General features: G+C 37.3%; 1 protein-coding gene across 5 annotated transcripts in view; it reads left to right on the forward strand.

Moving 5' to 3' along the window:
• UBR3 (ubiquitin protein ligase E3 component n-recognin 3) overlaps positions 1 to 16,772 on the forward strand; it is a 225,453-nt gene that overhangs the window by 123,853 nt on the left and 84,828 nt on the right. For all 5 annotated transcript variants that reach the window (XM_084999433.1, XM_084999434.1, XM_084999435.1 and 2 more), the window contains one exon: positions 7,325 to 7,413. In XM_084999433.1, coding sequence (XP_084855559.1) covers positions 7,325 to 7,413 — 89 coding nt within the window. The remainder of the gene's footprint in view (positions 1 to 7,324; positions 7,414 to 16,772) is intronic.

Below are 16,772 nucleotides of genomic sequence, written 5' to 3' on the forward strand. Positions count from 1 at the left end.
TTAGAGGAGGAGGTTCAGATAGGAAGAAACATATCAAGATTGTTAAATGCTGGAGTTCCCTTGTGGCTTAGTTTTAACGAACCTGACTGGTATCATGAGGATGTGGGCTTAATCTCTGGCCTCACTCAGTGGCTTAAGGATCTGGTATTTCCATGAGCTGTGGTGTAGGTCACAGGCACATCTTGGATCTAGTGTTGCTGTGGCTGTGGCATAGGCCGGCAGCTACAGCTCTTATTTGACCCCAGCCTGGGAACTTCCATATGCCACAGATGCGGACCTAAAGAAAAAAGATTGTTAAAATGGAGCAAAAGTTCATTTTGATTGTGAGTCCCACTTGATTGGATAGTTAGGAGTCATCCTTGGTAACTGTATCTGGAGCAGATTTAGTCATATATAGTTATACATCATTTCTGACATAATTTTGTTATAGATAATTTATAATAAAAGTGTACACAAAAGGCTTTAATACGTTAAGAATTTAGGAGAGTTCCTATTTCTCATAGTACTTTATGAATAGGAGTAATTATATAATTTAGATGAAAGTTCATTAATTTTGAGTTAGTAGCTGCCTAGAATTTAATAGATCCAGATAAAATTGTAAGATGAAAAAGAGGATAAAATTTTTATTTTTGTAAACTTCCTTTAAACTGGTCATCTTTCATTTTGGCTATAAAATAATGTCTTTTTTTTTTTTTTTAAGAAAGGATATTATGGGAGTTCCCGTCGTGGCGCAGTGGTTAACGAATCCGACTAGGAACCATGGGGTTGCGGGTTCGGTCCCTGCCCTTGCTCAGTGGGTTAACGATCCGGCGTTGCCGTGAGCTGTGGTGTAGGTTGCAGACGCGGCTCGGATCCCGCGCTGCTGTGGCTCTGGCGTAGGCCGGTGGCTACAGCTCCGATTCAACCCCTAGCCTGGGAACCTCCATATGCTGTGGGAGCGGCCCAAGAAATAGCAACAACAACAACAACAACAAAAGACAAAAGACAAAAAAAAAAAAAAAAGGATATTATCACTCATAATAGATGAGGACATAGTTCAGATGCTGTTTTTACAAAGGCTGTAATGCTGTTGTAATAAATAATATCCTAGAAATTTTTGAAGTGTTTTTTTTTTTTTTTTTTTTGTAATGAGCTTTGTTTCCTTTTGTGTGTGTGTCTTTTTGCCTTTTTCCAGGGCCACTCCCTCGGCATATGGAGCTTCCCAGGCTAGGGGTCTAATTGGAGCTGTATCTGTCGACCTACACCACAGCCGCAGCAACGCAGGATCTGAGCCACATCTGCGACCTACACTGCAGATCATGGCAACGCCGAATCCTTAACCCACTGAGCAAGGTCAGGGATGGAACCCGCAACCTCATGGTTCCTAGTCGGATTTGTTAACCACTGGGCCACGATGGGAACTCCCAAGCTTTGTTTCCTTTGAGTGGTGATAATACTGAGAAGGACTTGAAACTAGTTCTAAGCAGACAGCTAAGTATTAAATGAATCTGTTTGAATCTCACTTTGCTTCTCACATTGTTTCTCAGTTTATTTTGGGTTTTGGATTAAGTTTTGCTATAAAGGCAGAACAGTTCATAAACACTTAATGATGATCTATGCCCAAATACCCACCTGTAGACAAATTTGGCATCACTGTCATAGTAAACTCCATAGAAAACAGAATACAGGTAGAAAATCTTAGAAGGATATAATAATATGCAACCTCAGTGACTCTACCCCTGAGGTCATAATGGAAAATTCCTGAGTTGTGTGAATGTGTTTTTTTGTTAAGGTTTATTCACATTTATGCCTGATTTTAGAAAGGAATAACCTAAGAAAAAAACTGGAGTTCCCACTGTGCCATAGTGGGTTAAAAATCCAACTGCAGTGGCTCAGTTCACTGTGAAGTCACAGTTTCAATCCCTGGTCCAGTGCAGTGGGTTAAAGTATCCAGCAGTGCTGCATCTGTGACATGCCACAGCTGCAGCTTGGATTCAGTCCCTGGGCTGGGAACGTCCACAGGCAGTGGGTGTGACCATAAAAAAAAAAAAGAAAACATTCACAAGGGAAAAATAACAGTGACATTCCTTTTCTGGAAATCATAGAAAACTTCTGGTGAAATTCATTTCTTAAAAGCAGTGTAAGGAGTTTTCTTGTGGCACAGTGGGTTAAGGATCTTGCATTGTTACTGCTGTGGCATGGATTTGATTCCTGGCCTGGAAACTTCCACATGCCACCAGTACAGCCCCCCTCACCAAAAAGAAATTTAAACAGCACCCATTTATTTGCACGTTGTTTTTGTTGAAGTCACATTGTTGATTGGGTTTTCTGCCCAGAGTATCACAACACCAAAATCAAGGTGTGACAGCTATGGAGTTCCCATTGTGACTCAGAGGATTAAGAACCCGACTAGTATCCATGAGAATGTGGGCTTGATCCCTGATCTCGCTTGGTGGGTTAAGGATCTGGTGCTGCTGTAAGCTGCAGGGTAGGTTGTGGATGTAGCTCGACTTTGGTGTGGCTGTGGCTGGTGGCTAGGGCTCTGATTCAGTGCTTCACTTGCGAATTTCCATATGCTATAGGTGTGGCCCTAAAAAGACAAAAAAAAAAAAAAAAAAAGTAACAATTATCTGAGTTTACTTAATTCCAGAATACAAATGAATTTTAATACTAGTGCCAATTAATTATATTTGAGGTTTGCTTAGTCTGATAATTAGATTTGTTATTTGAAATATTTTATGGGTGTGTATTCTAAATGTACATGGACATTTATTTCATTTTTTTTTCTTTTTTTTCTTTTTAGGGCCGCACTTGCAGCATATGGAGGTTCCCAGGCTAGGGGTCAAATCGGAGCTGTAGCTTCTGGCCTGTGCCACAGCCACAGCAACACCAGATCCGAGCTGCATCTGCGACCTACACCATAGCTCATGGCAACACCAGATCCTTAACCCGCTGAGTGAGGCCAGGGATTGAACCTGCATCTTCATGGATGCTAGTCAGATTCGTTTCCACTGAGCCAAAATGGGAACTCCTACATGGACATATTTAAAGGTGAGCTATTGAGTGCATAACTCACTGGGGTTTTTTTGGTGGTGGTTTCTTTTTTGGTCTTTTAAGGGCCCCACTTGCAACCTATGGAGATTCCCAGGCTAAGGGTTGGATCAGAGTTATAGTGCCTGCCTACACCACAGCCACAGCAACGCCAGATCCAAGCCGTATCTGTGACCTACACCACAGCTCACAGCAACACCAGATCCTTAACCCAATGAGCGAGGCCAGGGATCGAACTTGTATCCTCATGGTTACTAGTCAAATTCATTAGTGCTGAGCCATGATGGGAACTCTGTAACTTACTCTTTTAATTAAAGAAACATACTGAAACTTATAAGATTACAAAGTATAGGAGAACAAACACGTATTCTATCAGTGCTATTATTATTTAGACATTTTTTGGAGATCTCCTGTGTCTCATAGGTCATTTAGCATCTCTAGCACATTTTTTTTGGGGGGGGGGATGTATTATTTTTATATTTATTTATTTATTTATTTATTTATTTATTTTCCCACTGTACAGCAAGGGGATCAAGTTATCCTTACATGTATACATTACAATTACATTTTTCCCCCCACCCTTTGTTCTGTTGCAACATGAGTATCTAGACAAAGTTCTCAATGCTACTCAGCAGGATCTCCTTGTAAATCTATTCTAAGTTGTCTCTGATAAGCCCAAGCTCCCGATCCCTCCCACTCCCTCCCCCTCCCATCGGGCAGCCACAAGTCTTTTCTCCAAGTCCATGATTTTCTTTTCTGAGGAGATATTCATTTGTGCTGGATATTAGATTCCAGTTATAAGTGATATCATATGGTATTTGTCTTTGTCTTTCTGGCTCATTTCACTCAGTATGAGATTCTCTAGTTCCATCCATGTTGCTGCAAATGGCATTATGGCATTCTTTTTTATGGCTGAGTAGTATTCCATTGTGTATATATACCACATCTTCCGAATCCCATCATCTGTCGATGGACATTTGGGTTGTTTCCATGTCCTGGCTATTGTGAATAGTCTAGCACATTTTTATTTCCATTTCTTCCTTGATGGCAAAGTTTTTTCCTTCGAGGATGGATTTAATTTTTAAAGCCTTTTTATTTTGAAGAAATCTCAAACTTACACAAGTGTTTGAAGGCTAATATAAAGAATTCTCTGGATCATTTCAGAGTGAGTTCCTTTACCCTGGAATATTTTAGTGTGTATTTTCTAGAAATAAAGGCATTTTCTTACATAATCACAATATGCCTTTCAAAATAAGGGAATTAACATTTTACATAGTATGATAAAATCCTGAGATCCCAAGTTCTGACAGTTGTTACGATAATGTTTTTTAGAGCAAAAAGATCCAGTCCAGAATCACTCATTGCATTTAATTGTCATGTCTGTTTGGTCTCCTTCAGTGTGGAATAGTTTTCTCAATATTTCCTTTATTTTCTTGACCTTGGCACTTTTGAAGATTACAGGGCAGTAAACACTGTGGAATGACCCTTCAAGTTGGGCTTGTCTGGTTCCCATTAGGTTTAGATTCTGGTTATATATCTTTGAGATATTTATCAAGAATGTATTACTGTTTTGAGTACGTCCCATCAGGTGTCATATGCTTTTAATTTTTTCATTTGTAATGATTAACTTTGATCACTTGATCAAGGGAGTGTCCCTAAGACTTCTTCAATTCAAGTCAAATTACCCTTTGTAACTTTCCTTCCTTTTCCCTGTTTATGATTTGTGGAGAGATACTTTGAAATGCTGCAGTATCCTTTTTGTCATCAATGTTCAATTTATTCATTTATTTATAATCAGTTTGGAGTTGTGGATTACTATTTCGTTTTGTGGTTTATAACTGTATCTTCATATGCTTATAAATCTTTTTTTTGTTGTTTGTTTTTTGTTTTTTTTTGTTTGTTTTTTAGGGCCGCACTTGCGGCATATGAAAGTTCCCAGGCAAGGGGTCAAATCAGAGCTATAGCTGCTGGCCTGCTCCACAGCCACAGCAACACCAGATCTGAGCCTTGTGTATGGCCTATGCCACAGCTCATTGCAACACCATATCCTTAACCCACTGAGTGTGGCCAGGGATTGAACCTGTGTCCTTATGGTTACTAGTCAGAAACCTTTCCCTTGAGCCATGATGGGAACTACTTGTTAATCATTTTGATGCTCAAATTATTCTAGATTTGACTAGTGGGAGTCCCTTCAAGCATGTTTCTGTGTCCCTTTGTTTTATCCCCACCGTTCTTTGAGTATTTTCATATTTTATGAGTCAGGAAGGGAGCCTAGGTTCATCTTGTGTTTGGTATTAGCCATTTTTTCCAGAGTCTTGGTTACTTTTAGTAGAGAATGATTTTTGGAAACCACAATTCATGTGCTCATTCTAATGAAGTATCTAATGAAGTATATATAGATAGTCATAGACCTTTTTAGTGGGCAGAATTTCTCAGGCACGCGTGTGTGTGTGTGTGTGTGTGTGTATGTTTGTGTGTGAGAGAGAGAGAGAGATGGGGGAGGGGGAACAAGAGGGAGAGAGAGAGGGAGGTGGGCTGGAGAGAGGGGAGAGAGAGGTATTAAACACTGTGACTATGGAATTTCCATTGTGGTGCAATGGGATCCACTGGCCTGGAAACTACATGTGCTGTGGGGCAGCCAAAAAAACAAAAACAGACAATACCACACACATACAACAACTGTGACTATGAGTTCAACCTGATAATTCCAATTCTAATCCAACATCATAGCATTTATTCTTGTTTTCTCTCTTTTCATAATTGTAACTCTCTCCTCCTGTAGTGAGAAACCTGGCTTCTATAATCCTTAATATGTATTACTTACTGATTAGTTCTCTTGTATGTAACCTGTTTCTTGTAACTTTTCCCTACATGAATGCTCTCCTATGCCAGGCTGTTGGGTCTTGTTACCCAGTCCTAGGCTGCTGTACCACCTTCCATATTCAGGAAGGATAGAGAGGGCAGGAGTCATTTTTAATTTTTTGAAAATGGCCTACATCATTGGGAGTTAAGTTTGATGAATAAGGTGAATGATCAACCTGAATAATGATATTTTGGCTTAAAAACAGTATTAGAAATAAGAGTTGTAAATAAAATACATAATGAAGTGAATTTTCGTAGGTGAATCTCAAATTATTATTATTATTTGTCTTTTCTAGGGCTGCTCCCATGGCATATGGAGGTTCCCAGGCTAGGGGTCGAATCGGCGCTACAGCTGCCTATGCAACACCCACAGCAATGCCAGATCCAGGCTGCATCTGTGACCTACACCACTGCTCATGCCAACGTCGGATCCTTAACCCACTGAGCGAGGCCGGGATCCAACCCGCAACCTCACGGATCCTAGTTGGATTCATTAACCACTGAGCCACGATGGGAACTCCCCCATATTATATTTTAACTCATGGTTCCTGGTAGGCTTCGTTTCCACTGCACCGTAACAGGAACTCCCTCTTTCATTTTAAATTACAATATTAACCTTACCTTGATGAGGATAGAATTTTTTGCTTATTAGTATTATTAACATCTCTAAACCTAAGGAAGCCTATCTCCTTTTTTTATTAGTTCACTTTTATTTTCTTCTTCTTATGTTATAGCCATTTTTTTTTTTTTTGCAATTAGCCACAAATTAAAGTACTCTTTGGAAGTAGATAAGGGATAATTAATAAATAGAATAAAGTGAACTTATCCATAGGAGTATTTATGCTTAATATAGTTTTATTCTTTATGTTGTATTTGAGACTCTTTCATGTTCTTTTACTTCAAACAAAATAAACCAAACTTGAATTACCTCCTAGTGCAAACTGGGAACCCTCTTGGCTTTTTGCAAATTGTCTTTCAGGAGAGATCTATTTTTAAGGTAACAGTAAATCTATTATCTTTTAAACTTTGTTCACAGCTTATTTAATATAAAGTTTCTTCTAGCAACCAGTATGCTATTATTTGTGCCTGGGGTTAACTTGTGAGTTTCTTGCTAAAACACTTCTTGTTATAGCTATGAACTGACGTATATTTAGGGAATTGTATTGCTGGACATCCAAATTTTCTATCTACTTTAATTATTATTTCACATTTTAAAGTAAATCTTTTACTTTTACCTTTTTAAGCCCAGTGATTTTCAAACCATTTTAAAGCAGCAGAATCCTTAAAATTTTACATGAAATTTAATACATAATATAGAAAATTGGTTGTTTGTAACTGTCAGGGGCTTTTCATACATTTATATACTCCTTAAAGATAGTAGATGAGTCTTTAGCATGTCTGGTATTTATCACTTCATTTCCATTTGATCTAGGCGACAAAAGGCTAGAGAGAGGCAGCAGAAATTGCTTGCAGAGTTTGCTTCACGACAGAAAAGCTTCATGGAAACTGCAATGGATGTTGGTAAGTCAAAATTTATTAGTTTAGAACTCTCATACTTGTAGATGTTGGTAAGTCAAAATTTATTAGTTTAGAACTCTCATACTTGTAGTTATTACATTAGGGATTATGTATATCTAGTTTAATCATCCACTACTTTTAAACATTACAGATAGATAATTTCTGGCCTTTATTTAAACCATAGAGTGATGAAAGATCATACTTTTTAGATATTCCATTCTGTTGTTGAACAGCTGAAGTTAAGAAGTTTTTCCTGTTGGTAGCAATGCAGTGTTCTCCTGCTGGTCTCTTCTATGAACTTTAGATCTGTTAGCTTCACCAATATGCATTTACTTACTTTGATTTTTTCTTGTGAAATTATTCTAAGATCCTGAAAATACTTATCAGATACTCTTAGTGTCATCTTCCTTCTGCTACCCCTTCACTGTTTCTTAAAATCAGGTGCACTTGTCACCTCCATTAGGATTAGCCTTAGCATTTATACAATGAGAGGGGATGCCATTTTCCTGTATGATGGTAGATTGCTATGAATAATCTTTTACAAACATTGGAGAAATAGATTAAATCTCAGTTAATCTCAGTCTTCAGTTAACCAGGGTAGTCCTTCCATGACTACTTCTTACAGTTCAGTGATTTTTTTTTCTTTTTTTCCTTTCCTTTCTTTTTCTTTCTTTCTTTTCTTTCTTCCTCTTTCTTTCTTTCTTTCTTTCTTTCTTTCTTTCTTTCTTTCTTTCTTTCTTTCTTTCTTTCTTTCTTTCTTTCTTTCTTTCTTTCTCTTTCCTTCCTTCCTTCTTTTTTTGTTTACTTTTAGAAAAAAATACTGAAAGAAAATATACTAGAGTCATGCCTTTAGTTAAAATATATATGCATATGTGCATTCCAACATGCATGTACATTCTCATGCACTTATGTGCACATAAGCACGCATAACCAACATTTACAAGTGTGGGGAAGGGGGTTAATCCAGACTCAGCATACCATGTTCTAAACCATTAACAGTAGAGTTTATGATGAGGATATAACTTTGATATAAAGTATACAACATTCTGCTTATAGTATCAGTTGACATTCTCATATGAAAGATGAGGATTTAGTTCACTGACAATACTTTCTCTTTCTCCATGTTATCTTCTTTTCCTTCTTTCCCAAAACTGATAATTACATTTTTTTGGTTTTTACACATTAAAGATAATTGTAATATCTATTTATTGTTCTATCTACAGTCAGTTTCTTCATACCCCTTCATATAAAATGAACTAATAAACATCCCTATATTTCATTTTTCTTCTCCTCATTTCTACCTCTTGCCTTTTTTGTTTGTTTATTTGTTTGTTTTTAATTTTATGGCTGCACCTGTGCCATGTTTGGAAGTTCCTGGGCCAGGTGTCAAACTGGAGCTGCAGTTCCAACACCAGATCTGAGTTGCATCTGCAACCTATGCCACACCTGTGGCAATGCTGGATCCTTAACCCCCTGAGCCAGGCCAGGAGTGGAACCTCCATCCTTACAGAGACAGTGTCAGGTCCTTAAACTGTTGAGCCACAGCAGGAACTCCTCTACCTCCTGCCTCTTATTAGTTAGTTGTATTCTTTTAAATTAAGGTGGCTAACATTTTGTTTTGCAGTTACAGTTGTGTCTTCCATCCAAAGGTTGATTCTAAAAGTTGAAAAGCAGTTAAGATGACTTTTTGAATGTTGTTGGGTACAGGGCTAAATAATGTTCATTTACTTTTTTTTTTTTTTTTTTTTTTTGAATTCAGTGGCCTGACTCCTAGTCCACTTTAAAGAGATTTAATTTAGTATATAGCCTTGTTTCTTATAGTCTCACAACTGGTCAAACCATACCAGTCTTTTCTCATTTCTATTTTGACCATTAGTTTGCTGTAGTGTCTTTTGTTTTTCCTAAAGTTTCTACCTGTCTTTTTTCTTAAATAATATGCCTCTATGATAGCCCTTTTATTCTGCCCACTCAATCATACTGTCCTTTGCATGGAATTCTCTTTCAGTCTGGTCTGCTTGCTCTGTAGGAATGCTGTACAGCCATTACCTTGGGATTTTCCTCTTTTAGGGCTGATCTGGGGTTTCTTGCATTTTATCTAAGGTCTTCTTGGGGATCTTGTTTTATTGGAGTGCAGCCTCAAGTATAGTCTCAATAATGTTTGTGCTAGAAGCTAAACTTTCTGATTCTTTATATTTCTGCATGGGACTCTAGTTTGTTCTCATGCTTGATTGTTCATTTGGATGAATGTAGAATTACCCACTGATGCATATTGTCATGTCTGTTACAGCAGTACTTCCTTGTCTTTTACCATTCATTTAATAAGAAGTATGGCGGTAGTTTGATTCTTATTCCTTTGTATGTGAGCATTTTTTTTCCCCTTCCTGTGACTTTTTTTTTTTTGTCCTTTTGCCATTTCTTGGTCCGCTCCCGCGGCATATGGAGGTTCCCAGGCTAGGGGTTGAATCGGAGCTGTAGCTGCCAGCCTACGCCAGAACCACAGCAACTCGGGATCCGAGCCGTGTCTGCGACCTACACCACAGCTCACGGCAACGCCGGATCGTTAACCCACTGAGCAAGGGCAGAGATCGAACCCGCAACCTCATGGTTCCTAGTCGGATTCATTAACCACTGAGCCACACTGGGAACTCCTCCCGTGACATTTTTATAATTGTTTTGAGATCTGAAGTTTTATGGCATATCTAGGTGGATCTTTTTTCCTTTTCCTTAGTACTTAATGGGCCTTTTCAGTCTGAAGATTCATATATCTAAAGCTCCGAGAAAAAAATTTTCCTATGATTTTCTTCATAACTAGTATAGCTATCTTCTAAGATGACCCCCAGTGATCCACACCTGCTGGTTATTATGCCCTGTGTGTTCTTCTCTGACATTGTGCCAGAATTGTTATGCTTGATCACTGGACTATGGCAGCAGTGATAGTATGCCATTTCTGAGATTAGGTTATGAAAGATGCTGTTTTTTCTCTCTCTTGGATTCCTCGTTTTGGGGAAAGCCAGCTGCCAGCTTGTGAGCAGCCCTATGGAGAGGCCTGTGTTGTTAGCAGCTGAGGCCCCTGGCCAGCAGTCACGTGAATGAGCTTGGGTGTGAAACTCCCAGCCCTGTCAAGTTTTCACATGAGTACTACCCAGCAATTAGTTTGATCACAGTCTTGTGGGAGATTCTGAATCAGAACCATCCAGCTAAGCTGCTCCCAGATTCCTGACCCTCAGAAACTCCGTGAGATAATAAATGTTGTTTTAAGCCATTTTGGTATAATTTGTTAAATAGCAATAGGGAACTATTACAATACTTTTCTCTTTATATTTTCTTTATTCTCTCTTAGTGGCACTCTGACTACTTGGATATTGGATTTCTTGGGTTGATTTCTTTTTTTTTTTGTCTTATTTAGGGCCACACATATGGCATATGGAAGTTCTCAGGAAGAATCAGAGCTGTAGCTGCTGGCCTATACCACAGCCACAGCAATGTGGGATCTGAGCCATGTCTGCAACCTACACCACAACTCATAGCAATGCTGGATCTTTAACCCACTGAGCGAGGCCAGGGATTGAACCCACATCCTCATGGACACTAGTCAGGTTTGTTGCCAGTGAGCCATGGTGGAATCTCCTCTTGGGTTAATCTTTTAATCTTTTTTTTTTTTTTTTTGTATTTATAATGATTTTTATTTTTTCCATTATAGCTGGTTTACAGTGTTCTGTCAATTTTCTGTTGTACAGCAAGGTGACCCAGTCACACATACACATGTACATTCTTTTTTCTCACATTATCCTCCATCATGCTCCATCGCAAGTGACTAGATATAGTTCCCAGTGCTCTACAGAAGGATCTCATTACTTATCCATTGAAAGGCAATAGTTTACGTATATTAACTGCAAATTTCCCAGTCCATCCCACTCCCCTCCACCCCCCCTTTGCAACCACAAGTCTATTCTCCATGTACATGATTTTCTTTTCTATGGAAAGGTTCATTCGTGCCCTATATTAGATTCCAGATATAAGCGAAATCATACAATATTTGTCTTTCTCTTTCTGACTTACTTTCACTTAGTATGAGAGTCTCCAGTTCTATCCATGTTGCTGCAAATGGCATTCATTATTTTGCTCTTTTTATGGCTGACTAGTATTCCATTGTATATATATATATATATATATCACATCTTCTTAATCCAATCATCTGTCGATGGACATTTAGGTTGTTTCCCTGTCTTGGCTATTGTGAATAGTGCTACAATGAACATGCCAGTGCATGTGTCTTTTTCAAGGAAAGTTTTGTCTGGATTCTTTTAATTTTTTATGTCTTTTTTATATCATGTTTTGTTTTTATTTTACATGCTTAGAGATTTCTTTTCTTCAGTGTCTTCATCTTTGCCTATAGAATAGTTTTTCAAATCTTTTTGAATGTGTTAGAGGTCTCTCTTTCTCTTTTTCAATTATCCTTTATTCTTCTGAATTACTTAGAAATTTAAGTTGGTCTGTCTTTCATGTTGTTCGTTTTCTTCATGGCTGATAATCTTTGATTCTCCCAGAAAGATGGTCTGGGTAGTTAATTTGAGCTTGTCCTACTGAGGTGTAAATAGGTTTGATCCTAATAATTCTCTTTAGTGTGCGTATGCATGAGGAATGTCAGCTGTCAGATTTAAATTTGGGTGGGAGGACTTCAGGTTGCTCTATATGGGCCCCCAGATGTTAACACTTAATTAGATATCCCAGTGCTCTCCAAGAAACTTGTTCAGTTCTTTTGAAGAAACCGTCTTTTTTTTCTTTATGAGGTAAACGCCAAGTTATGTGAGTGCTCCATCAGTCAAAGTTGGGGAAGGATTTGGGGTGCTGAGTAGTAAAGTTCTGTATGTAGACTTTTGATTACTTATTCCATTTTCAGACTCATTTCATACTTAGGACTCCTGTTTTCTGCCTCACTGGCTTATTCTCAACCCAGAGTTGACATACTAATGGACAGATCAATTCTTCTTTTTCCGTAACTTTATCATAATGCATAAGTGGTTGCAGGTTTTATGACTTTCTTTCATTGTAAGTACATCTTCTTCTAATCTTTCGGCAATTTTTTTGACACCTCTTATTTGTTGGTTGGTGAAATTCTTTTTTTCACAATTCCATCTTTTTTCTGTATTCTTATGTGAATATTTCTTTATGTGTTTCTCTACTTTTATTTCAGTAGTTCTTTTTAGAAGGAATGAGAGAAACATATGTTCAGTCTGCAGTCTTGAATTGGAAACTTACTAATATTTGTTGTTATAATGTATAAAGTTAAAATTTCTGTTATTCCAAATGTATTACATTTTTCTTATGGAAAGTTAGAAAACACATATAATTAAAAATAAGAAAACAATATTATATTTTTACTACCAGATTTCCTAACCTAGGTTGTCCTTACAAATCTTTTTCTAAGTATATATGTATATAAATGCTTTTCTTAAACAAAAGTGAGTTAATTTCACACACGCTGTTTGTTCTTATGAAAAATTTCAAACATACAGCAAAGTTAAAGGAATCCCCATGAATCACTATAACCTTCACTTAGTTAATATTTTTCTTTATTTGCTCTTTCACTTAACTCTCTATCTGTCTTTACTAAATGAAGTAAGTTTTAGCTGTCATGACACTACTGAGTATTTCAGCATGTATGTCCTGGGATTGAGAATATTCTCCTACTCAAGTATAACACGTCATGTGTAAGGAAATTACTTTTTCCTTCAAAGTAAATAAAATAGCTTCAAAATATCAACCTTGATATCATGTTAAACAATGAAATCATTGAATTAAGCTAAAATATTTTTAAATTGTTACAGATCATTTTGTCTTTTGGTAATTCCACTAAGGGAATATAGTCAAAAGCTCTGTATTCTGAAGTCATTTGAGAACAGTCCTTTTTTGGGAAAGTCATGTAATCAGTTTGATGTACAGTTTTGATTTTTTTCAACTCTAGGAACTAAGAAAAAAAGCTTGGTTAATACTGTTTTTAGAAGTTGTTTTTTATCTGTTGCCTCTCATTTTCAAGTGAGATAAAACTAAAAGTTTTCTGAGAAAAGTATCCAGGGGAGGTTAGATGGTATTGTCTTGAGTAAGAGAATGTCCACTTCCTCCCCTGAGAAGACTAGAGGGAAGGAGGAAAGAGTGGATGGAGATAGAGGTAAGTTCCACTAGGGGTAAGGGGAATGGGAAATTCAGTCCATCACTCAGTTGCTTCAGTTTTCAGGGCTAAGTAAAAAGTGAGTTCTACTGAATGAAAAGAATTCCATCTGAAGTTTGGAATAGTTGCTAAGGAGAATAAGAGATACTGTTTACCAAGGCTAAGTATAAAAATTGATAAACAATGCTTAAGGACCAGTTATGTTCAAGATCATAAATTTTAATGTCATTAGTCTACAAAGTTATTGACTCGCTGTCCTAAATCTTACTACTTTTTGGAAGGTTTGACCTTTTTTGCACTAGCCAGGGCACAGGAACAACAATTGAGGGATCAGGGAGACATGATTGCTAGCAAACAGAGGCAATTCACAGAAGCCATCAGGATAATGAGCTCCACTCTCTGCTAGTCCTGATTCTTGCATGCTGCAGTGGTAACAGGTGAGGTAATATAGATTCATGAGCATTTGCTTTATTTATGTTCTTTATGGCCATGCCAGTGGGATTCTGGACCATTCATATTTATATATCCCTTTTATTTATAGAGTTATTCCCTCCCAAAGAGATCTGTTTGTTCCCCCAAACCTACTTGAGATCCCATTTTCATATATTGCCCAAGATAAAAATCATAGTCATCTGTCTCATGGCCTCTGATTACTCTGTTCATTTACAAATGACATTATATATTATAATATTATGAACACATGAAACAAGGCCCACATCTGAGATACTACTTAGCAGTACTGCAGATACAATTTATTCTTAGTCCAATCCTCTGCTTTGTCAGATAGCTTTTATCTTTTTGCCAGATTTCCCATCTATGTTGTAAGAATGTAAGCATTCTGTAATTGCTTCTTTCTTATTTTGCCTTTGTCTTTGGGCATGGGTTGTTCTTCTAAGATTTCTAGTCTTGTAACATAACATATAGAATATTGTAAATTTATAACATACAGTACTTTGCAAGTCCTTTAATAAAATATTATACATTATTGCATAAAAAGTTAGTATACAGACATTTTTCCTTGCAGCGTCAGCTGAGAGGGCCTAGAAGTAATGAATATCTGGTAGAAACAAGCATACCCAGTGCCCCAGATCTTGGTTTTAATACAATTCTACAAAACTATGTAAAAAAATTAAAAAGGAACCAGATTTCCCTGGAGAAGTGGTGACTTCTGGGACTAGGACAGAGAATATGCAAGATGGCTTGGAGCATCTCACATCTCTAGAAAATTTGTTTCCTGGGAAACAAAACACATTGGTGGGTGGGATGTGAGGCACTGTGTAGGAGGGACTCAGGAGCCAACTGAGAGTTGAACCACTTTGAACAAGAAAGTAAGTAGAGTAGTATTGGATTATAACTCTAAGTATAAAATAAATAAATAAATGAGGGAAAATAAATTTCCCATGCTGAAGAATTCCAAATAATTTATGTAACTATTCACCCTAAAGGAGATAGAACATAACCCCCTACTCTTTAAGTGTGTGCTGTGCTTAGTGACTTTGTTCTCAAAGGTACGATGTGGGAAGGGGGAAAAGTAACTTCATAGGAGAGGAAGTTGGCAGTTACTACCTAAGCCAGATGATTAAGGTCAATATCAACAGTAATAAGTCATGCTGACATTATGTACCCTTGGTATGTTGTTGATGAGAATGTTACTTTACCTCAGTGGTCTTCCTCAAAACCATAACCTCAGACTAATCTTGAGAAAAACATCAGACAAATTTCAATTGAAGAATGTTTTATGAAATACTTGACCAGTACTCCCCAAAACTGTCAAGGTCATCAAAAACAGGGGAAGTCTGAGAAACTGTCATAGCCAAGAGTTGCCGAAGGAGACATGACAACTAAATGTAAGAGAGTATCCTGGATGGCATCCTGGTAAAGAAACATGACATTAGGTAGAAACTAAAGAAATCTGAAGAAAATGTGGACTTTAGTTTATCAATATTACATCAGTAAAATTGATCAATAATATATCAGTTTTAGTTCATTGTGACAGTCACATCATGCTACTATAAAGATTTAAGAGGAGGAGTTCCCGTCGTGGCGCAGTGGTTAATGAATCCGACTAGGAACCATGAGGTTGCGGTTCGGTCCCTGCCCTTGCTCAGTGGGTTAACGATCCGGCGTTGCCGTGAGCTGTGGTGTAGGTTGCAGACGTGGCTTGGATCCCGCGTTGCTGTGGCTCTGGCGTAGGCCGGTGGCTACAGCTCCGATTCAACCCCTAGCCTGGGAACCTCCATATGCCTCGGGAGCAGCCCAAGAAATAGCAAAAAAAAAAAAAGTTAAGGGGAAATTGGATATGAGGTGTATGACAACCCTTTGTAGTAGTTTCAGTACTTTTTGGAAATCTAAAATTATTTTAAAATGAGACTATTTTTAAAAAGGGAATGAGGATTTTTCTGTACCAAGTGAACAAAAGGAGAGGAAAACAAGAATATTAGCAATAAAACTGATGACCAATTAAGGACAGTGCTATACATCTTTACCAGAATTAATGATATTGCACAGCAGGAGTTTTGCAATTGTGACAGTTTTCACAGGCTTCTTAGCAGAAAACTCATTAAAAATGAGTTTTTAATTCCTTAAATTCTAGTAGTGTACTTAGTTTATGAATAGTAGCTTACCTAGTAGGTTACTAGCAAGTACCCAATTGTAGTTAGAAATTTAAAGTATATTATGTATTCTTAAAACCAAACAAAATATTTATAATTTTGGATCAATTTATGCAATAAAGAAAATTATCTATGCCTACCCATCATACTTTACCTTGTGATACTTAACGTTTCGCAGTTAACTCTTCTCATGGAGAAGCATAATGTTTTCAAACAAAAATATACGTCCCAAGATTTTGAGGGCACTAAATATATCATCCTTACATCATTTTTCCATTTGTTCCTTCATTTATGGATAGAACTCTATAAACACAAAAACAAAAGATGTACCAAGAAGATTTTAGATTGTTTCATGAATGCCTATTAGCTTAAATTAATTCAGTGATCTTAGAGGAAATTCTTTCAGCTTTTCACCATTGAGTATGATGTTAGTTGTGGTTTGTCATATATGGCCTTTATTATATTGAGGTATGTCCCCTCACTTTCCAGAGAGTTTTTAATCAGAAATGGATGTTGAAAAGCTTTTTCTGCATCTGTTGAGATAATCATATGGTTTTTATTCTTCAGTTTGTTAATGTGAC

The sequence above is a fragment of the Sus scrofa genome, chromosome 15 (assembly GCF_054392235.1).
Source record: "Sus scrofa isolate SSC_HxYL_T2T_F1_AM1 chromosome 15, Sscrofa_HxYL_maternal_Yorkshire_Landrace_v2.0, whole genome shotgun sequence".
Classification (NCBI taxonomy): Eukaryota; Metazoa; Chordata; class Mammalia; order Artiodactyla; family Suidae; genus Sus; species Sus scrofa.